Below are 23,952 nucleotides of genomic sequence, written 5' to 3' on the forward strand. Positions count from 1 at the left end.
ATTTGAACCCAGGTCTGCACTGTACTACGCTGGTCTATGCTGCTCTATAGTTTGAGTCCAATTCTGGTAAATCTGAACCGCTGGCCACAGCACAGGCTTTGATTTAGCATTCCTTGTAAAGTCACGCTGGTGAAGAAGGGCACACACACACAATCTTTAAAGGCACATTGTTTTATAACTTCACATTTCAGTCATTTAGCAGACACTCTTATCCAGAGCAACTTACAGTAGTGAATGCATACATTTCATTTCATGCATTTTATTTTTTTTTGTACTGGCCCCCCATGGAAATCGAACCCACAACCCTGGCGTTGCACACACCATGCTGCCGTTGCAAACACCATGCTCTACCAACTGAGCAACAGGGAAGGCCTGTGTGTGTGTGTGTGTGTGTGGGTGGGGGGGGGGGGTTTGGTTTGGTTTTAAAAACAAGGTGGGGGACATTTCGCTGGACCCCACAAGGAACAAGGCTATTTTAGGTTTAGGGTTACGGTTGCATTCAGGGTTAGGGTTAGAATTTGGGTTAGAATTAGGGTTTGGGTTAGAATTAAGGTTAGGAGTTACGCTTAAATTTAGTCTTAGAGTTCGGGGTTAGGGTTAGGTTTTGGTTTAGGAGTTAGGGGAAATAGGATTTTAATGGGACATTTTTTGGGGGTCCCCACAAGGATAGTATAACAAACTTGTGTGTGTGTGTGTGTTAGAGCGAGTGCAAGTGGTTTGAAAGAAGGACCCTCCTAACTTTCACAAAAATAATAGTCATCAATAAATCTGAAGAAAAAAACCACAAGGCCATGTAAAAATGGGGTTATGTTTGAGCTGTTTTGCGCTAGCAGTTCGCAAGATCCTCAGCTTTTCTTTTCTGTGGTGTCTTAGTTGTCTGCACATTTAGCTTGTTAAAGGGAATATCAATAGAAACATCTTCAAGGCACCTCCGGCGATCGCAATCTAAAATGCCCTCTGAACAAACCCCCAGGCATCAAAGCCTCAGCTAGCTCAGCTATCTCTCTGACACGCAGTACAATTTTAATTACATATAAGATTTCCACTCTGTACTACTGTGGGGGGAGGGGGGGGGGGTCAGTTTACAGATGTAGGATCTTAATGTGATCACCCTATAATGCAGCAGAACTTTAAAAATAATAATTCGCATTTCTTGTTGTCTTGAGGTAGAAATCTTGAGGTAGAAATCTAAAAAGAAAAGGATTCACAATGAAAAACAACAATATCTCCATATATACCCTACAGCCTTCATGTAATGGAGCTGTTTCCAGGATATATACATTGATTCATTCGCAACGATGTCACTGTGGTTCCAGACCACTTCCCCCAGTCAGTCTCTGTGTTAAAGGAGACACATTAATGATTTGCCTGGTGGACTATTGTGCCATTGTATAGACTATAGAGGGCTGTGTTTTGTTTAGGCTGGTTTATGCTGCATCATGACCTCTTTCTGTTTCCTGTACCATGTGACAGACAGGGAGATTCTGTGGGAATATATGATACCTGTGAGATGCTGGGGTCCCTTACTCAAATCAAATCAAATTTTATTTGTCACATGTGCCAAATACAACCTTACAGTGCAATGCTTACTTACAATGCCTTAACCAATAATGCAGTTTTAAGAAAAAATAAGTGTTAAGAAAGTATTTACTAAATAAACTGAAGTAAACAATAAATACATTTAAAAAAAATTGAAAAATATAAAATTATTAAAGAGCAAAAATCAAATAACAAATGAGGCTATATACAGGGGTACCGGTATAGAGTCAATGTGCGGGGACACAAGTTAATCGAGGTAATTGAGGTAATAAGCAGCGTAAAAATGGGGGGGAGGGGGCATGAGGATCAGCGTGGCAGATGTGTTGTAACCTACCCTTACCACCTGGGGGCGGCCCGTCAGGAAGTCCAGGATCCAGTTGCAGAGGGAGGTGTTTAGTCCCAGGGTCCATAGCTTAGTGATGAACTTTGAGGGCATTATGGTGTTGAACGCTGAGCTGTAGTCAGTGAATAGCATTCTCACGTAGGTGTTCCATTTGTCCAGGTGGGAAAGGACAGTGTGGAGTGCAATAGAGATTGCATCCTCTGTGGATCTGTTGGGGAGGTATGCAAATTGGAGTGCGTCTAGGGTTTCTGTGATAATGGTGTTGATGTGAACCATGACCAACCTTTCAAAGCACTTCATGGCTACAGACGTGAGTGGGTAGGTAGTCATTTAGGCAGGTTACCTTGGTGTTCTTGGGCACAGGGACTATGGTGGCCTGCTTGAAACATGTTGGTATAACAGACTCGGTCAGGGACAGGTTGAAAATGTCAGTGAAGAATACACGTCCTCCTAATTCATCTGGCCATATGCCTTTGTGAATGTTGACCTGTTTAAAGGTCTTACTCAGATCAGCTACGGAGAGCGTGATCACACAGTCGTCCAGAACAGCTGATGCTCTCATTCATGCTTCAGTGTTGCTTGCCTCGAAGTGTGCAAAGCAGTCATTTAGCTCGTCTGGTAGGCTCGTGTCACTGGGCAGCTCGCTGTTGTGCTTCCCTTTAAAGGCCGTAATAGTTTGCAAGCCCTGCCACATTAGACGAGCGTTGGAGCCTGTGTAGTAGGATACTATGGAATGCCGTTTGGGTCGTTGTGTGTCAAAAAAGATACACAACTTGATACACAAGATACACACTCATAACACTACTTGACATGTAAAATAACACTATTTGACATGTCAAATAAGCTTGTTGACCAATCAGGAACTGAATATGACTGCACGTCACATAATGATTTAACGCGTTCATACATTTTTTGCGTAGTTATTACACATTGATTACACTATCACTCGTATTTCATATGTCACAACGATTCATCGATACGTATGCTATGATGCTGGTGAAGTTGTCTCGCGCACCAACAGTGCTCATCATAAAAAAAGCTAGCTAGCTGGTTGATGCAAACAATGTTGTTCCTCAAAAACATAGCAAAACAACATAATCTGTTTCAGTAGCTAGGATAGAGTTATGGTCAGGTTTGCTAAATGGAGGACGAGGGAGAGCATTGTACGCGTCTCTTTGTGTGGAGTAAAGGTGGTCTAGAGTTGTTTTTCCTCTGGATGCACATGTATCATGCTGGTAGAAATGAGGTCAAACAGATTTAAGTTTCCCTGCATTAAAGTCCCCGGGCCACAAGGAGCACCGCCTCTGGATGAGCATTTTCTGGTTTGCTTATGGCCTTATACAGCTCGTTGAGTACAGTCTTAGTGCAAGCATATGTTTGTGGTAAATAGACAGCTTCGAAAAATAAAGATAAATAGTGTGGTCTACAGATTATCATGAGACACTCTACCTCAGGCGAGCAAAATCTCGAGAATTCATTAATATTAGATTTCGTGCACCAGCTGTTATTGGCAAATAGACACAGACCGCCACCACTAGTCTTACCGGAGGCAGCTGAATCTTGCCGATGCACGGAAAACCCAGCCAGCTGTATGTTATCCATGTCGTCTTTCAGCCACGACTCGGTGAAACATAAGATATTACAGTTTCTAATGTCCCGTTGGTAGGATAGTCTTGATCGGAGCTTATCCAGTTTATTATTTAATGATTGCACGTTGTCTAATAGGACTGGCTCTTCATGCGAATGACGGGGATTTGGGCCTTGTACTTTGTCTGAAGTAAATCCTTTGCGTCAGACTCGTTAAAGAAAGAGTCTTTGTCCAGTACGAGGTGCGTAATCGCTGTTCTGATATCCAGAAGCTTTTTTAGGTCATAAGAGATGGTGGCAGAAACAATATGTGCAAAATAAGTTACACATAATGCGAGAAAATACACACAATAGCACAATTGTTTAGGAGCCGGTAAAATGGCTGCCATCTCCTCCGGCGCCATTTGTAAGCCTGTGTTCAGCTGTTCAAACTGTAGTTTCAGTCCGTATTTGTAGGGCATAATTACAATGGTGAAGTTGTGAAAATAGGCACACAGCACAGCAGGAGTTTCCATCCCCGAGTGAGAGGCCCAGTCCAATAAATTGCTTTATTACGATGATCTGCCCACTTGGGTCAAATGTCAAGATGTGACACTGTTGTTTATTAAATTGGAATAATATTATTTCACCCATTCACTCTCTCTCACAATGATTGAACAGCATCTTTTGATCTCCTGTCTTTTTTTGTGTACTATATAATTGTAATGTTAATGGGTGTGTGAAATTGCATGATTAGTGGTCTTGTGTAGATAGATATATAGATAGATATATAGTGAACAGATCAGTAATTGATCATCATTCTCTTTCAACAACATGCAGTTTTTCTTGTGGTGGATTTATTTATATTATGTGGAGGTTATTTTCTTATGCCTTCACACAAACAATGATTCATTGTTTACAGCCGACTGGGTTTAGTTTAGCTGCTTGATTCCCAAATACCATTAGAAAGTGGGAGGATTTTGAGCGGATAAAAATTGCTTACTACTAAAGCGGTGGATGTTGACTTGTCAGTGGATGAGGATAAGAAGAGGTGCTTATTTAGTGGACTTTTGTCAGCAACATAAGTCACCATAAGGACACTTGGAAAGAAGAATACTTTTGGATCAAATTTGTAAGGCCTCTGAGCCTAGTGTGAGTTGTGTCTGGTGGCATTGTTTTATTGTGCTACCTTCCCTTCTCTAAGCAGCTAACAGCTGCCCTCCCTCCTCTCTCTTGCTCCATCTCTCTCTCTCCAGCGACTCAGTGTCAGCCATCTAGGCGACAGCAAACATTTTTTTTATTTTACCTTTATTTAACTAGGCAAGTCAGTTAAGAACAAATTCTTATTTCTAAGTGGAGAAGGGGATGGATAGAGAGAGAGCAGGAGGGAGGACGAGTGAAACAGAGAGAGAGAGAGGGACAGAGAGAGTGAAAGCTCTGCTCTCTCCCCTGAGACCTATTCTTATGAAACTGCATCTCAGTCTGGAACCACTGGAACCATGGGCCCAAGCAGCATGGAGAACACACTGTGTAGATAGAATGTGATGTCTTGAACCGCGCTCTTTCTCCTTTCATTCTCTCTTTCTCTGAGCTTTGAGACGGGCATGCAAAGCTATGCCCAGCCCAGGCTCTCTCTGTTGACTCTCTCTCTCTCTCTCTCTCTATCGTAGTGTTTTGAGTCTTACATCTCACCTCGTTTGTGTTCTTGTCTAATTTGCTAGTGCCTTGTCCGTTAGTGATCATCTTGCCTCCCGTCCTAACCTCTTGTTCTCTTAGCTCCCTTATTACCCCAGGCTATTTTTCTTCCATCCTCTCTCTGAGAGAATAAGGAATTCAAGTGGCAAATGAAATCAGTGGCAAACACATCAAAAGGATCCTCAGCAGAGTTCCGTTGCCTGTCAGAGTAAAATCATTTGTTCCCCCTCTTTTTATACTTTCTCCACACGTCATCCTTTTTACAACCCCCGTTCTTCTGCTCTCCTTATCTCTGTCTTCCTCTCTGCCCCTATCTCTCTCTCTCTCTCTTCCTTTCTTTTTGTTTCTCTTCCTCTTTCTCTCTCTCAACTGGTGTGTTTAATGTCTTTCTTGAAAACCATTTCCTAAGAGCCTGCCTGCCGCTGTTAATTTTGGACAAAATGCCTAACTTTAGAAACTGCTATGTATGCATTTTGTTTTTCTGGAAGAATCCTTTTTAGCCTGGGTTTTCAGGTTGAATTTTATGCCTTTACCGACATTGTTTAAAAAAACTGAAAGAGCAACACAACTAGCCCCATAAGATTCACATTTAAAGATGTCTTAATTTGTTGAAGTAAATATGTATTGTGAAGTAATGGATGAAAGAGAAAAAGAAGGGATAAAAGAGAGATCCTATAACACGTTCTAATTCCTAATTCTATGGTTTTCCCTAGATTATTTACTACAGATATAGGATCTTAATTTGAGCCAGTTTGCTGCAGCAGGAAAATAATCCTGCAGCAACAGGAAATGTGAATTATTATGTAGGTTATAATTAATGGACATCTTTGTAAGGGTTGACACATTTTTCATAAGGGAAAATCAAGTATGACATTTCAAAGTGGAAATTACAAACTTCAGAAGCCTTTTGAACTTTAAGAAGTGGAAAGTTGTCCTGCAACAGGGTGATCAAATTAAGATCCTACATCTGTAGTAACCTGTTATGTTCCTTCCTTATATTCCTATTTTTCTAACCACCTCAACTTAATCTATGATAAAATCACCCCACAAAACAAAAGGCATCCTTTGCAGCTAAACATCAAATATACTGTAGGTAGACATTATTTTGCTAGCTGTAATTATGTGTTGACATACCAGCCAAAAGTTTGGACACACCTACTCATTCAAGGGGTTTTCTTTATTTGTACTATTTTCAACATTGTAGAATAATAGTGAGGACATCAAAACTATGAAATAACACATGGAATCATGTAGCCTTGCACACTCTTGGCATTCTCTCAACCAGATTCACCTGGAATGCTTTTCCAACAGTTTTGAAGGAGTTCCCACATATGCTGAGCACTTGTTGGCTGCTTTTCCTTCACTCTGCGGTCCAACTCATCCCAAACCATCTCAATTGGGTTGAGGTTGGGTGATTGTGGAGGCCAGGTCATCTGATGCAGCACTCCATCACTCTCCTTCTTGGTCAAATAGCCCTTACACAGCCTGGAGGTGTGTTGGGTCATTGTCCTGTTGAAAAACAAATGATAGTCCCACTAAGCGCAAACCAGATGGGATGGCGTATCGCTGCAGAATGCTGTGGTAGCCATGCTAGTTAAGTATGCCTTGAATTCAAAATAAATCACAGACAGTGTCACCTGCAAAGCACCCCCACAACATCGCACCTTCTCCTCCATGCTTCGCCACACATGCAGAGATCATCCTTTCACTTACCCTGCGTCTCACAAAGACACGCCAGTTGGAACCAAAAATCTCAAATTTGGACCAAAGGACGTATTTCCACCGGTCTAATGTCCATTGCTCGTGTTTCTTGGCCCAAGCAAGTCTCTTCTTCTTATTGGTGTTCTTTAGTAGTTGTTTCTTTGCAGCAATTCGACCATGAAGGAGTGAGTCTCCTCTGAACAGTTGATGTTGGCATGTGTCTGTTACTTGAACTCTGTGAAACATTTATTTGGGCTGCATTTTCGGAGGCTGGTAACTCTAATGAACTTATCCTCTGCAGCAGAGGTAACTCTGGGTCTTTTCCTGTCGTGGTCCTCATGAGAGACAGTTTTATCATAGCCCTTGATGGTTTTTGCAACTGCACTTGAAGAAACTTTCAAAGTTCTTGAATAAATAAATAAAGAAAATAAAGAAAAAACATTGAATGAGTAGGTGTATCCAAACTTTTGACTGGTACTGTATATCAATCTGTATTACTGAAGTATCCCGTAAGATCCGCAATAAAATGTCACGTTAATTTCCAGTTGAGCCGACGTCTCCGCAACAGCGGGAACATTGCCTCGCTCTATAGTTATTTGACATGAGGATGGTTTTCATGGTGTGTAGAATTCATTAGGGTGGGTGCTGAAGAGTTAAGATAACGCCACTTTGCTTTCATGTGTCCCAGAGGGACGAGACCATGTGATTTCAAAGGAGACACAAAACAGGACTTTGGTTAAAAAAGAAAAAACGTGGATACTGTATTTGAAATGTACAAAAGCTATATACAACACACACACACACTCACACTGAGCATAGCCAAATGAATGAGCAGTATACCTATACATACTATAAGGCTACTTTAACTCCAGGAAACAAACTAAATAAAAACTTAGGAGTTGCGGTATATCATTGTCTTTGATATGATTTGTAATCAAAGTAATACGTTCCTTATTTGAATCTCCATACAGTCCATGTCTAGCTCAGAACTCAGGGAAGAGGGAGGGGTAATGAATCCACTAATTAGTGTGTGATCATGTCCACAGAGAACACATGGAGTACTTGCATATTCCTTTAGAGATCTGATTCCTCCTAGACATTGCGAGGCATGGGGATCCATGTGTATCTTCACAGACTGACTGACACTGAGGCAGATCTCTGTCCTTTTCAATCATACAGTCAGTCTCACAAGGAGGAGGGTCCATAGAGGGTTCTACATTTTTTGGAGGGCACTTGGAGGATATTTTATACAGACTGAAAGGGGCCATCTCCTGCTGTACGCTAGGGTCTGGTTTCCCGGATACAGATTAAGCCTAGTTCTGGACTAAAAATCATTTTCAATGGATAATCTCTACTGAGCATGGGTTTTAGTCCAGCACTAGGCTTAATCTTCGTCCGGGAAACCGGCCCTAAAAGCTTGGCAAGGGAACCTGTTCCACTGCAAGCTCCTCTATACACGGATAGACGTAAACAATGTAGCATCGCAATGTTATATAGTGGCATCATACTGTAATCGGCTTGCAATAATTACGTCTCTTCAACATCATTTAAACCACGTACCTTACAGTATATTTATAAACATGATGGAAGGTTGTAATGACAAAAATGATATTCTAATATTTTCATATGCATTTTTTCTTGGCAACATCGTTACATGTATGTACGTTTTATGAGTTCACATATTATTCAAACTTGACCTTTTTATCAAGGCACTTGGTGAACTGCTTTCAGTGCACTGCTTTTTAAAAGGTAACAAACATCAAATAATACTGAGCAATAGACACATTTGCCAATGTATTTTTATACCCTTGTCTATTTTTATTCGTAGATACAAAGTATGGCTTTTTAAAACAGTGATACAAATACCCCTTATGTCTTTACTACACTTACTTTATCAACATAAACATTACTTAAAATGTACTTGAGCAAATATTACATATAACTGGATAAGCAAAGTCTCTATACAGGCAGGTGGAGATTGACATTCTCCTGATAAGTAACTATTTCCATAAGGTATTGTTACATATAATCAGAGCTTGTATAGTACATTTTTCCTGATGCTTTCTTGAAATGGTCTGAATATACAAGGGGGGCATCCCAATAATCTCTTCTTCCTCCTGAAGTGTGCACTACTCCCCACAAATTTAAAAGCATTGGATTGGTGTAGGCATGGGCCAGAGGGAGTTTCCATTCACCAATCATTTCCTTTGAAATTCATGAAAGGAAGTGAACACGTGAACACTTCGGGAGAAAAACTATTGGGATGCAGCCAAGGCATTAGCTCATCATGTTGAGGAACTTGCTCTCCTCAGCCAGTGCGGTCAACATGGAGTTCATATCGCCGATGGCCATGTTACCGATCCCTGCTGGTACGGAGGCCAGGGTCACAGAGTTACGGGGAGTGGTGAGCCTGGAGGAGTTCTGGGACAGACTTGTGAGGAGCCCGGGGCTGAGGGTCCCCGACATCAGGCTGGAGTGGTCGCCATCATCCAACATGGCATCAAAGTCAATCTGGGCGTGCTCCACACCAGAGGAGTCCACGGTGCTGGTGACCTGGTTGACCCCTGGGGATGCCATGATAATGGCGGTGCCTACCGGTGCCTGGGGTGTGCAGGGGGACATGGGGGAGTCGAAACTCAGGTTGTTGCTGGGCTCGAACATGTGTATCTGGCCAGTGTATAACATTGGAGTGTTAGAGTTGGAGTTTCCATTTTGTCCGACGTTATGTGCTGTGGTGCGGCCTGGCTTCTTTGGACTGGCCTCAGAGGTGTTGTGATTGAAGTCAGACTGAAGGAAACGGTTCTGCATCGTACTGCTGGATCTTACATGTTGTCTGGACATAGACTTGGTCTCCATGGGAAGCCTGGGCTGCATCCCATCTCTGGTCCCAGTATGGACGGCTTGCTGCTGAGGCGTACTACTGTAGTTCAGCTGCTCAACCTGATTCATGTGAGGGGGATAGCTTTCAACCTGAGTCCTTGATCTGTAGTTTTGAATATCTGGATTATGTGTTGCCATTACACTGCCATTGGGCAGTGCCATGCCGTCGGAGTTGGGTCGTAGGCTGCCATTCCCAGATCCAGAGTTAGGGATGGGGACGATGTCTTGGCCGTATCCCTGCTGGGGACTCATCTGCTCAGTATAATTAATGCTGCATGGCTGCCTCTGTTGCTGTTGGACAGAGTTGATCCTTTGGGCGTTGCTTCTCTGGGTGTAGCCTTGAAGCTCTATGTTCTGGCTCATAGGCATCCCCTGCTGGTTACTGTTACTACCCATACTACCCTGGAAAGGCCCACAGTTCTGTCTCTGCTGAACCACTGCCAGGTTGTTGTTTCTGAGGAGGTTCTGCTTGGTGAGTCTTGAGGTGGCTGTGGCGTCCACAGTCCCTGAGCTGACCTCATTCCACTGCACTGGCATGTTGTTTTTGTTGTTCATACTGGGTGAGGTTGGGTACTGCTGTTGCTGTGATCCAGAACCAGGGCTCATCTTGTAGGGCGTTAGGGGGGCCTGGCCTGACTCAGACAGGGGCATGTTGGTATCCACCATGGCCATCCCCCTTTGCCCATAGAACTGTTGCTGGGAGGAGGTCGTATTCCCTTGGACCTGGAAGCCGTGTGATTGGCTGTTGGTGTAGTCGGTGGGGCCTGCTGATTGGCCGGCGCCAGTGTTCTGAGACCTGAGATACTGAACGACATCATCAGGCAGCACCATGTCTTCATCCCCTGCTTGGTCCAGCCCGTCCACAGCCATGGTCTCCATCACCACATTCTCTGAGATGCTGGGGGGCCGCGGGGCGAAAGGGTGGCGGTGCAGACTTCCGTCGGACCGTGTGTAGCCCTGCATGGCCAGGCCCCGGCGATCAGTAGAGGGAGGAGGCATCATGGAGTTGGGGTTCATACTGTTCATGCTGTTGTAGCGCTGGACCCTCGGCAGGGACAGTGGGTCCAAGGTGGGTCTGCGGACGGGATCGCTGGCTCGCCGTGGCAGGTTCCCAGGGACCTCGTGGGGCATCCTACTATGGTTACTGTAGCCAATGTCGCTGCAGCGTCTGGGCACTGCTCCAGCAGGGAGCTGGAACAGGTTGGAATGGGAGGAGCTCTCCCTCTCCTGGGAGTGGTCCCCATACAGGGCCATCCTGGTCCTGAGGCTCATGCGCTCCATGTTGGGCAGAGGTGTGGGTGGAGCTCCCCCGGTTGCGGCAGCATACTTGGCCTTAAGATGGTAGTGCTGAGCCGGGGTGAGGCTGAGCAAACTAGTGACGTTTCCACCACACTGGCTGGCCTCACTGGATCGCCGGGACAGGTCTGTGGAGATGGGGTCGTAGGAGTCGGCTGAGCTGATGTTGTTGTGGCGGTTGCTGAACTGCGAAGCTTCGGAAGAGCGGCGGCTGGAGTAGCAGGGGGAGATGCCCGAGGAGCGGCGGCTGGTGTAGGCTGAACTGGCAGTGCTGGTGTTGCTGTACCGGCGGCCCTGCTCATTCAGCTGGTTTAGCATGGTCACCTCGCATGATGACAGGTCACCAAGACGCTGACCAGGGTAGGGCCCGGGTGGAGCGATCATATTGGAGTTCTCCAGAAGGGAACCTGAGGAACCAACAAGAGGAACCACATTAGAACATATAGGGCAAAACACCTTTCTTGGTTTCTAAGGCTGCTTCACAAATTCCTGGTTATTTGGTCATTTGTCCCCCCTTTTTCTCCCCAATTTCATGATATCCAATTGGTAGTTACGGTCTTGTCCCATTGCTGCAACTCCCATACGGACTTGGAGAGGCGAAGGTTGAGAGCCATGCATCCTCTGAAACATGCACTGCTTCTTGACACACTGCTCACTTAACCCGGCCGCACCAATGTGTCAGAGGAAACACCGTACAACTGGCGACTGTGTCAGCGTGCATGTGCCAGGCCCACAGCAGGAGTCACTAGAGCGCGATGGGACAAGGACATCCCGGCCGGTCAAACCCTCCCCTAACCCCGACGACCCTGTGCCAATTGTGTGCCGCCTCATGGCTCTCCCAGTCATGGCCGGCTGCGACACAGCCCAGGATCGATTCCGGATCTGTAGTGATGCCTCAAGCACTGTGATGCAGTGCTTTAGAGCGCTGTGCCACTCGGGAGGCCCTAGCGAAATTTTTTAATAAGATAATATTTTTCTTCCTTGTCATTGTTTATTAAACTTTCAGCATTATGACGGTTATCAAAAACTCTATATAAAACTCTTACCAACAGCAGGAATAGGAGGCAGCTTGGTGTTGGTGTTCCGGATCTGTGGACCAGAGTTGGCCCAGGGACACGTGTCCCTCACATTCTTCAGCCTCTCCTTCTTGATGTTCTCCAGCTTGATGGTGACTCCTCCCCCTTTACGGAGCCCAAGCCCCACCCCTGCTGAGTTGCCGTGGGAGAGGGTGGAGGAGTCCACCATCGGAGGGTCATCCAGTGCACACAGCTCCCCAAAGCTGCCCCCGCTGTGCAGGGCCATCTCTACTCCACTGTCATTGTTGTGGGCACTGCCAAGTGGCGATGGCTCACTGCTACATGACGAGTGACCGCCAGGGCTGGATTGATACGTCTGGAGAGGGGGACAGGATATATGGTTTATGTTAGACACCAGATCAAGCCGATCAAGGGCTTTTCATATTACTAAGTTGAACCGAGCCGAGCCAAACCAAGCTCTACTGAGTGGTTTTGTTCAGGTTGGCATGGTAGTGTGAAAAGGGTACCACTGTCAGACCAATTCAGGACATGATCATTGTAAAAATATGCTTAAAGTATGTACAAGCTGGATGTAGAAGCCTAAGTGTTGTTGTTTCTTAGTTTACTCCAATTAGGGGAGGGGTGGTAGGGTTTGCAGGAAATAATAAAGGAAAACATAATGTAAAAAGATATGTGTATATATATATATATATATATATGTGTGTGTGTGTGTGTGTGTGTGTGTGTGTGTGTGTGTGTGTGTATTTATGTGTATATGTATATGTATATATATATATATATATATATATATATATATACATATATGTATATGTGGGTATGTATGAGTATGTACAGTGGGGAGAACAAGTATTTGATACACTGGCGATTTTGCAGATTTTCCTACTTACAAAGCGTGTAGAGGTCTGTAGATCCAGAAAATCATATTGTATGATTAAGTAATTCATTTGCATTTTATTGCATGACATAAGTATTTGATCACCTAACAACCAGTAAGAATTCCGGCTCTCACAGACCTGTTAGTTTTTCTTTAAGAAGCCCTCCTGTTCTCCACTCATTACCTGTATTAACTGCACCTGTTTGAACTTGTTACCTGTATAAAAGACACCTGTCCAGACACTCAATCAAACAGACTCCAACCTCTCCACAATGGCCAAGACCAGAGAGCTGTGTAAGGACATCAGGGATAAAATTGTAGACCTGCACAAGGCTGGGATGGGCTACAGGACAATAGGCAAGCAGTTTGGTGAGAAGGCAACAACTGTTGGCGCAATTATTAGAAAATGGAAGAAGTTCAAGATGACGGTCAATCACCCTCGGTCTGGGGCTCCATGCAAGATCTCACCTCGTGGGGCATCAATGATCATGAGGAAGGTGAGGGATCAGCCCAGAACTACACGGCAGGACCTGGTCAATGACCTGAAGAGAGCTGGGACCACAGTCTCAAAGAAAACCATTAGTAACACAATACGCCATCATGGATTAAAATCCTGCAGCGCACGCAAGGTCCCCCTGCTCAAGCCAGCGCATGTCCAGGCCCGTCTGAAGTTTGCCAATGACCATCTGGATGATCCAGAGGAGGAATGGGAGAAGGTCATGTGGTCTGATGAGACAAAAATAGAGCTTTTTGGTCTAAACTCCACTCGCCGTGTTTGGAGGAAGAAGGATGAGTACAACCCCAAGGACACCATCCCAACCGTGAAGCATGGAGGTGGAAACATCATTCTTTGGGGATGCTTTTCTGCAAAGGGGACAGGATGACTAAACCGTATTGAGGGGAGGATGGATGGTGCCATGTATCGTGAGATCTTGGCCTACAACCTCCTTCCCTCAGTAAGAGCATTGAAGATGGGTCGTGGCTGGGTCTTCCAGCATGACAATGACCCGAAACACACAGCCAGGGCAACTAAGGAGTGGCTCTGTAAGAAGCATCTCAAGGTCCTGGAGTGGCCTAGCCAGTCTCCAGACCTGAACCAAATAGAAACTCTTTGGAGGGAGCTGAAAGTCCGTATTGCCCAGCGACAGCAACGAAACCTGAAGGATCTGGAGAAGGTCTGTATGGAGGAGTGGGTCAAAATCCCTGCTGCAGTGTGTGCAAACCTGGTCAAGAACTACAGGAAAAGTATGATCTCTATAATTGCAAACAAAGGTTTCTGTACCAAATATTAAGTTCTGCTTTTCTGATGTATCAAATACTTATATCATGCAATAAAATGCAAATTATTTACTTAAAAATCATACAATGGGATTTTCTGGATTTTTGTTTTAGATTCCATCTCTCACAGTTGAAGTGTACCTATGATAAAAATTACAGACCTCTACATGCTTTGTAAGTAGGAAAACCTGCAAAATCGGCAGTGTATCAAATACTTGTTCTCCCCACTGTATGTATGTATGTATGTATGTATGTATGTATGTATGTATGTATGTATGTATAAATATATATATTTACAAAAAAAATATGGGGGATTGGAAATAATGTAGACAATTACATTGATGGAAGCTACAATCTATCTGCAATATCTAAATATAACATAAAAATATATAAAAATAATAATAATAATAATATATATGCTTAAAAGCCCAGTGCAGTCAAAAACGGGATTGTTCTGTGTTTTCTATATATTTTCACACTGAGGTTAGAATAATACTGTGAAATTGTGAAAAATATGTTAATGCCCTTTTAGTGTAAGGCCTGAAATGTCAGCCTGTTTTGGTGGGATGGAGTTTTGGCTTGCCTGGTGACATCACCAGGCAGTACGTTTGTTATTAGACCAATAAGAAAGAGTTCCAAACCTCTCTGCCAATAACAGCTAGTTTTCAGTTTCCCCTCCCCACTCAGACCACTCCCAGACAGTCCTAGCAAAATTCTTGCTTGAGAAATTGCTCTTTGCTAAGAACCTATTTTTGTTTCTTTTTGACCATTTTAATTGAAAAGGATCACAGTAAGGTACTTAATTGTTACCCAGAAATGATTTGATATTGAGAAAAAAAATGTCTGTATTGGATAAAATATTAAATACTGGAATACAGTTGCACAATTCTGATTAATCAAGTATGTAAACTCTTTGCAAAACCACAAATTAAATAAATGATGTAGCCTAGCTACAGTTTCATAATGTTATTTATCATAGATGTGTTGGATTCATTTACAAAGGAAACAAGTATATTGTGGAGCGATGGAGGGATACTGTGAGTCTAATCACAGTCAAGTGTTGATAGTGATTAATTCTGACACAGACTGAACAAGAAAGAGTCTTGATCACAGCTTGATTGCTGACACTATTTGTTCCACACACATGCTGAACAGTCTCATTCTTGGAATATTAATTTGATAATGACTTTTATCATGGCCCGACAGACATTACTGTCAGATCACGTAGGCCACAGAGGAATATAACTGAATAAACTCATGCAAAAACATCAAACTGTAGACAGTACAGTATAGACTTTTAAAACCAGAAGCGCTTGGAAAGTGCTTGGTGTAATCCTCTATTCTTTCATACATAAAAGAACAGAGTAGTGCAATTTCAAATGTACAGATGCAAAATTGACATGCAGAGTTAGAAAGCATTGAAATGAAAGAGAAAATGTGGTGGTGCTTACCTCAGAGATGCCTGTCCGTTAGGGAAAGTGTTAAAGAAAGAGAAGCACATTCAAGTAGTGACCAGAGAGGTGAGTTGGATTAGGAGAAGGGTAGACCATCAGCAGGTCAATTGTCCATCACAGTTAGCGTGAAAGATGATGGGATAGATGGTGAAATGCCTGCATTTGAGTCACAAGACTCAAATAACATAGAATATGTGTGAATGGTACTGATAGGATTTGCATTGATAGTTTAAGTAGTTAGTAGTTGAGAGGATTTTGACAATAGTCAAAGTCAATGCTTTGTTAAACAATTAGTGGTGATGACACATTGGAATGTCACACCCAGTCTTACCATCGAGTTCTCGGTCTTGATTGACTTGACCTGCAGGCAGTCCTCCACTCCTCTAGTAATGCTGTTGGCCTCCATCTTTCCATCTATCCCTCTATCACTCTGTTTGGCATTTGCCTCGTTCTCTCCATTTCCCTTGGGAGGACCCCTGGGAGGCACATCGCCACGTTGTTTCTTTGTGACGTGGGCCTCTGGTCCGTGAACCGTCTTCACATGCTTCCTGAGAGAGCTGGGGTCTGTGTAGCGTTTAGTGCACCCAGGGATCTTACAGATGTAGGGTTTCTGGGAAAAATATTTTTAAATGATGTCTTATTACCACATGCTTATGTTGATTACTGATTTCTTTCATTGTCTTCTGAAAATGCAATATATAAAAACAAAATTAATTTAAATGCGCATTAGTTGATTTAAATAATGGCAGTGGGTATATACTGTACGTAGATGTAGCTCAAAGTATGTCTTTGAGGTGATTGTCTACAAGAGCCTTACCTCATTGGAGTGTGTGCGGTTCTGGTGCTTGGCTCTGTCTGAGGCGTTGGAGAAGGCTTTGTTGCAGCCCTCATGTTCACAGACGTACGGCTTCTCCCCTGTGTGGGACCTCAGGTGGGTCTTCAGGTTCTCCAGGCGAGAGTAGGCCTTACAGCATCCTTCAAACTAGAGAGAGGGAGGGAGAGAGACAAAGGTCAGTTAGACATAGCCTCAGAGACTCTTACATGTATCACGCAAAAGTATTTGCTCTTAGAGAAAAATTACTATTACAAGTATTTAAGCTAAGTAAGAGACCATGGAGAGCTTTGTTGAAACAAAGCATCAAAGCTGTTCTGTGTTTAGCTTTGGAATGCTACAATAGGCTGTGCATTGATTTGGTATTCCTTCAGAGCGGCATACTGTGCTGTGCACTGTGGGTAATTGACAGTTTGTGTGAGATGGGATCACTCTATATTCGCTCAAAAGTGGACATAAAAGACCTATGATCCTCCCTTCAAAAACACAAGACTTGCTCGAGAGGGAGATAGCTGGGGGTGAATGAGATGCATGTGGGATTTAAAACTAAACTCTTTACACTTTAATAACTAATATCCTCCCCTCCTGTCAATCAGCCTTGTGAAGTCTCTAGTCAGAAGTATTTTAATGGACTGGACTCACAAGGCCTCATCAATGAGCTTTGAAGCTGAGGAAACTACACTGAATGTGATCATCATGAGTGGACTGCATGCTACAGATGAGGCCCTTAGAAATTCCCGGAAAACTCATCTAGATGGAGAGGAAGTATCACTACTGGTAAGAAATAGGCTTGGAGTGAAGAAATACAGTAAAGTTATGGTCAATAGTTATTACAGGGTGCAAAGCATAACCCTATCTAGAGGTAGGACTTGTGTTTAATACAAGGAGAGATAGTTATGTGAGTGGCTTATCCATGACCTATAATAGAAGGCTCTGGGCTTATTGAAATAATGTGCACATGCCCAGGTGCTAGTTGGGAGTTGGAGTTCTTACTGTGCATTTGTGTGGCTTCTCCCCAGTGTGTCTCCTCATGTGGACCACCAGCATGTACTGAGCTTTGAAGGGCTTCTGTTCTCTCGAGCACTCATCCCAATGGCACACAAACTCTTTCTTCTCCCCATGGATGTGGTCGTTGTTGATGTGCTGAAGAGAGAACAGGGAAACATGGGGTTACATGGAAGTAAAACACAGCCAACACATCCATGTATCTCAGCTTGTTTCAGGATATGATCTTCTCAATCAACTGTCAGACTGTCTTTAAAGCTGTCCCTTTCCTGCTCATTCGAGGTGGGATGGTGTGTGTGTGTGTGTGTGTGTGTGTGTGTGTGTGTGTGTGTGTGTGTGTGTGTGGAAAAGTGAGACGTTTAGTCAGCAAAGAGCTTGTGAGAGCAGGCCTCCCAAACATCCCTCTCTGAGTTCCCTTCCCCAAGCCAGACCACGAGTGATAACGCCATCCATCATGGTTGACAGTTTGTCTACATTTATTTTGAAGGCACGTATAAATAACAACTGCACCAGGACAGACAGTGACTGACAGGCTGACACACGTCACAGTTACAAATAGTAGCTAGCTAGAAAATGCACAAAAATGTGTTTTTCAAAGATTTCAAAGAAAAGGAAAGTAGATAATGAATGTAGGGTGTTCCAGCAAGAGTGGACATTGAAATATTTATTTATTGAGGAATCAGGGAAAGCTGTGTGCTTAGTGTGCAAAGAGAGCATCGCTGTCTTGAAAGACTACAACTTGTCCCGACACGTCCAGACGAAGCATGCTGAGAAATATAGGAATATGTCTTCTGAGCAGAGGGCAAGTGCATCGAAAGAGTTGCTTTCTCAGTTGCAAAAGCAGCATGGACTTTTCACAAAACTGCATTCAGCAAATGACAGAATTGCGAGAGCTAGCTATGTACTGTCCCACAAGATTGCTAAACATAGCAAGCCATTCGCTGAGGGCAAAATCATTAAAGAATGTTTAATTGACTCTGCAGCAATACCTTGCCCCGACAAGAAAGAGCTGTTTAAAAATGTTTTCCTGTCAAGACGAACAGTGACACGGCGTGTTGAGGACATCGCAGAGAATATGGAACAACAGTTGAAAGACAAGGATTTCACATATTTCTCCTTGGCCCTGGATGAGAGCAGTGATGCACGTGACATGGCACAGTTGTTGATGTTCTGACGAGGCATAACCTCAGACTTTGAAATTACAGAGGGGGTTGCTTCAGTGCAGTCAATGAAGAACACAACCATAGCGAAATATTTATTGGAGGAGGTTAATAAGTGTGTGGCAAAGCTGGGACTGAGTTTTGAAAAGTTATCCAGTGTGACCACTGGTGGGTGCCCAAACTTAACAGGAAGAAAGGTTGGCCTTTTGAAAAGGACACAAGATCAAGTAGCTGAGCTGAGCCCAGATCAGAAATTATTTTCCTGCATTGCATTATTCATCAGGAGGTGCTCTGTAAATGTGTTCTGAAAATGAGCCATGTTGTGGATACAGTCACTAAAGTGGTAAACTTCATAAGAGCAAAATCTTTAAACCACAGGCAGTTTGTCTCACTGTTGGAAGAGACAGAGTTGGGTCATGCAGATCTCCCCTACCACGCAAACATGAGATGGCTGAGTTTGGGGAAGGTGGTTAAAAGGATGTGGAACCTAAAGTTGGAGATGGCTGAGTTTTTGCAAATGAAAGGAAAATGTTGATTTCCCTCAACTGCAAGATAAAGAATGGTTGGCTGATTTTGCGTTCACCGTGGACATCATGGCCCTCATGAATGAACTGAATTCCAAACGACAAGGGAGGGCCTTTTTGCACATCAGATGTACAGCCTTGTCAAAGCCTTCAAGGGAAAATTACTCCTCCTGACCCGCCAAGTAAAAGCCAACAATCTCACCCACCTTCTGACACTACTAGTCTGTTCCCTATCAGATGACCAGTGGGAGAAGTATATATCACTGCTGCGTGCTTTGAACGGTGAGGTCTCGTTGTTTGAGGATTTAAAAGTGTTGGAAAATGACATGCTGTTGGCTTCCTCTCCTTTCACCTTCAATGTAAATAATGCTCCCACTGACCTGCAACTTGAGCTTATCGATCTTTAGTCTGATGCAGTGATTGGAGAACTTTTCAAAACAATGTCACTGACGAGGTTCTATGCATCTCTCGACGACAAAACTTTACAAAGATTAGGAGTCATGCTCAGAAGATGTTTGCACTGTTTGGGTCAACCTATGTATGTGAACAGACATTTTCAGTGATGAAATATAACAAGTCAAGGCGCAGATCATCTCTTACTGACTCACCTCTCAGCAATCCTGCGCATAGCGACGTCAGAAACTATACCTGATTTCACTGCTCTAGTCAATGCCCATCAGAGACTTCACTCCTCACACTGATTGAGTAGTTTAAATGTAATGTTGAGCTCTCTTTTTCTTGTGTTTTTGTGCATTCCCGTTAACAAGAGTTCTGTCCATGGTGCTGAATGCACAGTGTACTTTTCCCTCCGTGTAGTTCATTGCATGTTTAATAATGAAAATACCTTCCAAAAGGAGAACATGGATGTGGTTTATTTCTGTGCATGTTAAAAAGTAAAATAAATAGCATATCTGGATGTGATTGACATTTTTTGACATGTGTTTTTCTGGATTCTTTTGTTGTTATTCTGTCTCTCACTGTTCAAATAAACCTACTATTAAAATGATAGACTGATAATTTCTTTGTCAGTGGGCAAACGTACAAAATCAGCAGGGGATCAAATGTGAGGGAAAAAAGTATTTGATCCCCTGCTGATTTTGTACGTTTGCCCACTGACAAAGAAATTATCAGTCTATAATTTTAATAGTAGGTTTATTTGAACAGTGAGAGACAGAATAACAACAAAAGAATCCAGAAAAACACATGTCAAAAAATGTTATAAATTGATTTGCATTTTAATGAGGGAAATAACTATTTGACCCCTCTGCAAAACATGACTTAGCACTTGGTGGCAAAACCCTTGTTGGCAATCACAGAGGTCAGATGTTTCTTGTAGTTGGCCACCAGGTTTGCACACATCTCAGGAGGGATTTTGTCCCACTCCTCTTTGCAGATCTTCTCCAAGTCATTAAGGTTTCGAGGCTGACATTTGGCAACTCGAACCTTCAGCTCCCTCCACAGATTTCCTATGGGATTAAGGTCTGGAGACTGGCTAGGCCACTCCATGACCTTAATGTGCTTCTTCTTGAGCCACTCCTTTGTCACCTTGGCCATGTGTTTTGGGTCATTGTCATGCTGGAATACCCAACCACGACCCATTTTCAATGCCCTGGCTGAGGGAAGGAGGTTCTCACCCAAGATTTGACGGTACATGGCCCCGTCCATCGTCCCTTTGATGCGGTGAAGTTGCCCTGTCCCCTTAGCAGAAAAACACCCCAGAAGCATAATGTTTCCACCTCCATGTTTGACAGTGGGGATGGTGTTCTTGGGGTCATAGGCAGCATTCCCTCTCCTCCAAACATGGCGAGTTAAGTTGATTCCAAAGAGCTCCATTTTGGTCTCATCTGACCACAACACTTTCACCCAGTTGTCCTCTGAATCATTCATATGTTCATTGGCAAACTTCAGACGGGCATGTATATGTGCTTTCTTGAACAGGAGGACCTTGCGGGCGCTGCAGGATTTCAGTCCTTCACGGCGTAGTGTGTTACCAATTATTTTCTTGGTGACTATGGTCCCAGCTGCCTTGAGATCATTGACAAGATCCTCCCGTGTAGTTCTGGGCTGATTCCTCACCGTTCTCATGATCATTGCAACTCCACGAGGTGAGATCTTGCATGAAGCCCCAGGCCGAGGGAGATTGACAGTTCATTTGCGAATAATCGCACCAACTGTTGTCACCTTCTCACCAAGCTGCTTGGTGATGGTCTTGTAGCCCATTCCAGCCCTGTGTAGGTCTACAATATTGTCCCTGACATCCTTGGAGAGCTCTTTGGTCTTGGCCATGGTGGAGAGTTTGGAATCTGATTGATTGTTTTCTTCTGTGGACAGGTGTCTTTTATACAGGTAACAAACTGAGATTAGGAGCACTCCCTTTAAGAGTGTGCTCCTAATCTCAGCTCGTTACCTGTATAAAAGACACTTGGGAGCCAGAAATCTTTCTGATTGAGAGGGGGTCAAATACTTATTTCCCTCATTAAAATGCAAATCAATTTATAACATTTTTGACATGCGTTTTTCTGGATTTTTTTGTTGTTATTCTGTCTCTCACTGTTCAAATAAACCTACCATTAAAATTATAGACTGATCATTTTTTTTGTCAGTGGGCAAACGTACAAAATCAGCAGGGGATCAAATACTTTTTTCCCTCACTGTATATCTGTCAACACAGTCATACACATGATGTATAATCCTGTAATATGATTCGGGCCCGCAATAGCAAAAATATATTCCAATGTGGCCCTCCATGGAAAATAATTGCCCAGGCCTGATCTACACTGATTGAAGTAGATTTAACAAGTGACATCAATAAGGGATCAGTTGTTCCTAATATTATCTACACTCAGTGTATATGCATACGTTCTTTACTTGAGGATTTCAAAAACATGACAGTGATTGGACATAAATGTCTAGAGTTACATTCCATTGAGCTACAGAAAACTAACTGACAATGAAAAACACTGATTTCTTGTTTCGAGGGAACTGCCTGTCTTTCATAGAAGTGTGTGGTCAGGAGGTCAGGAATAGTCACTCTGTCATTCTGATGTATTGTCTAGGCACGCAATGCCACTTGGTAGGATTACCCTGTCTGGTGCCCCTCCATTTCGACTAAGCCCTTAATTACAGTATATCCCGTCCTTTAGGCCCAGACAACCCGAATACTCATGTTACACACGCACACACACACACACACACACACACACACACACACACACACACGCACGCACACACACACGCACACACACACACACACACACACACAAACAACCACATGGAAAATATTCACATCCCCAGGTAAACCACTTAATTTCCTCTGAACCTTTACCCTGTACTATACCTTACTCATGTGGCCACTGTCACAAGCAAGAAGCAAATGGAGCAAGACTCCTTCCCCTCTTCAAGTCGGTTACATCCCATATGCCACCCTATTCCATAAATAGTGCACTACTTTTGACCAGAGCCCTATAGGGAATAGGGTGCCATTTGGGATGCAGATGTATACCCACTGACTGGGTTAGCGGTTGAGGATCATTCCTACCCAGTTCTTTTTTAGAGAATGAGGAGTGGATAAAGAAGTGTGTGGCCTGCAAAAGGGTTACATTTTCAGCCATGTACTCTTCATACCCGTTACATCTGCCCCTGCCACACCCTCTACTTCTCATCCTGTGTCTCCCTAACCTGCCGCCACTTCCCCAGTGCTCTCTCCCTCTCTCTCTCTCTCTCTCTCTGTGTCGGTGTATCTGATTGTGTGTGTGGAGACAGGTGTGCTGGAGTCAGAGCAGATCCCCACCAGCTGCAACCTGTTCCATAATCAAAACCTCTACAAATACTCAGCCCTGCCACTTCCACGTTGCCAGATCGTAGCCTTTGCTCAGTCAGTCAGCATTTCAAGCCGTTTGTTCCTGCATTGATCTTGTTATCCTGTGGTGCTTGTTTTCCCTAGCCTGACACTGCTCTTCTCTCCGCTACAGTTCCTTCCGTCCCTGTCTCCATTCCCTCGTCTCGTCAGTCCTGCTTCCCAGCCCTGGACCCCTGCTCTACTGCTTCCTTGGATTCCGCTCCGCCCCTACTTCCCTTGCCCCAGCCGCAGCCTCAGTTCCTGGTTCCCTGCTACCCGCCAGAGCTCCCCCTGGCCTGCACCCCATCTCCCCCCTGCTTTTCAATAAATACCTTGGTTACCTTATCCAGTCTCTTCGTTTGAGTCTGCACTTGGGTTCACCTGCTCCACCCCACATAACAATACCATACTGAAACCATAATACGGGGCTACTCGGGAAGGATTAGTTGGGGTAAATAGAACCTAGGAGCTCTATGCCATAATTTAGTGTTTTTTCAAGGTGTGTGATTTCACTGGTGAGAACATTGTGTGAAACCTTGGATCTACAGTACAGGGGCATGTGTACAGTAATGTAGATGAAGGTATAAAGTCCTATCAAACTCTTAGCAGCAGACTCTCAACTATTACATCTACATCTACCGAGATATATAATTATAAGTTACTGTAACAAGAGACTCATTCATAAATACATTATTTTATAACACTGTATTTACAATTGACATATACTGTTAGTATTTTCCTTCCTGCCTGCTTAACCCTTGTTCCAGAGAGTTGTGGTATGTTTTTTGCTTCACCTCTGTCCATCCACACCCCACACCCTACAATCTACACCCTACAATCCACACCCCATGCCCTACAATCTACACCCTACAATCCACACCCAACACCCTACAATCTATGCCCTACAATCCACACTCCACGCCCTACAAT

The 23,952-nt window shown here is 43.7% G+C and overlaps 1 protein-coding gene across 1 annotated transcript in view; it reads right to left on the bottom strand.

The window, feature by feature from the left end:
* Window positions 1-7,575: 7,575 nt before the first annotated feature.
* LOC115155624 (zinc finger protein GLI2) overlaps window positions 7,576-23,952 on the bottom strand; it is a 153,981-nt gene continuing 137,604 nt past the window's right edge. Inside the window, exons 10-14 of the mRNA XM_029702425.1 lie at window positions 17,489-17,638; window positions 16,481-16,645; window positions 15,995-16,273; window positions 12,067-12,412; window positions 7,576-11,427 (exon numbers count right to left, since the gene is read on the bottom strand). Coding sequence (XP_029558285.1) covers window positions 9,122-11,427; window positions 12,067-12,412; window positions 15,995-16,273; window positions 16,481-16,645; window positions 17,489-17,638 — 3,246 coding nt within the window. The 3' untranslated portion in view covers window positions 7,576-9,121. The remainder of the gene's footprint in view (window positions 11,428-12,066; window positions 12,413-15,994; window positions 16,274-16,480; window positions 16,646-17,488; window positions 17,639-23,952) is intronic.

This window comes from Salmo trutta, chromosome 20, assembly GCF_901001165.1.
Source record: "Salmo trutta chromosome 20, fSalTru1.1, whole genome shotgun sequence".
Taxonomy (NCBI): domain Eukaryota; kingdom Metazoa; phylum Chordata; class Actinopteri; order Salmoniformes; family Salmonidae; genus Salmo; species Salmo trutta.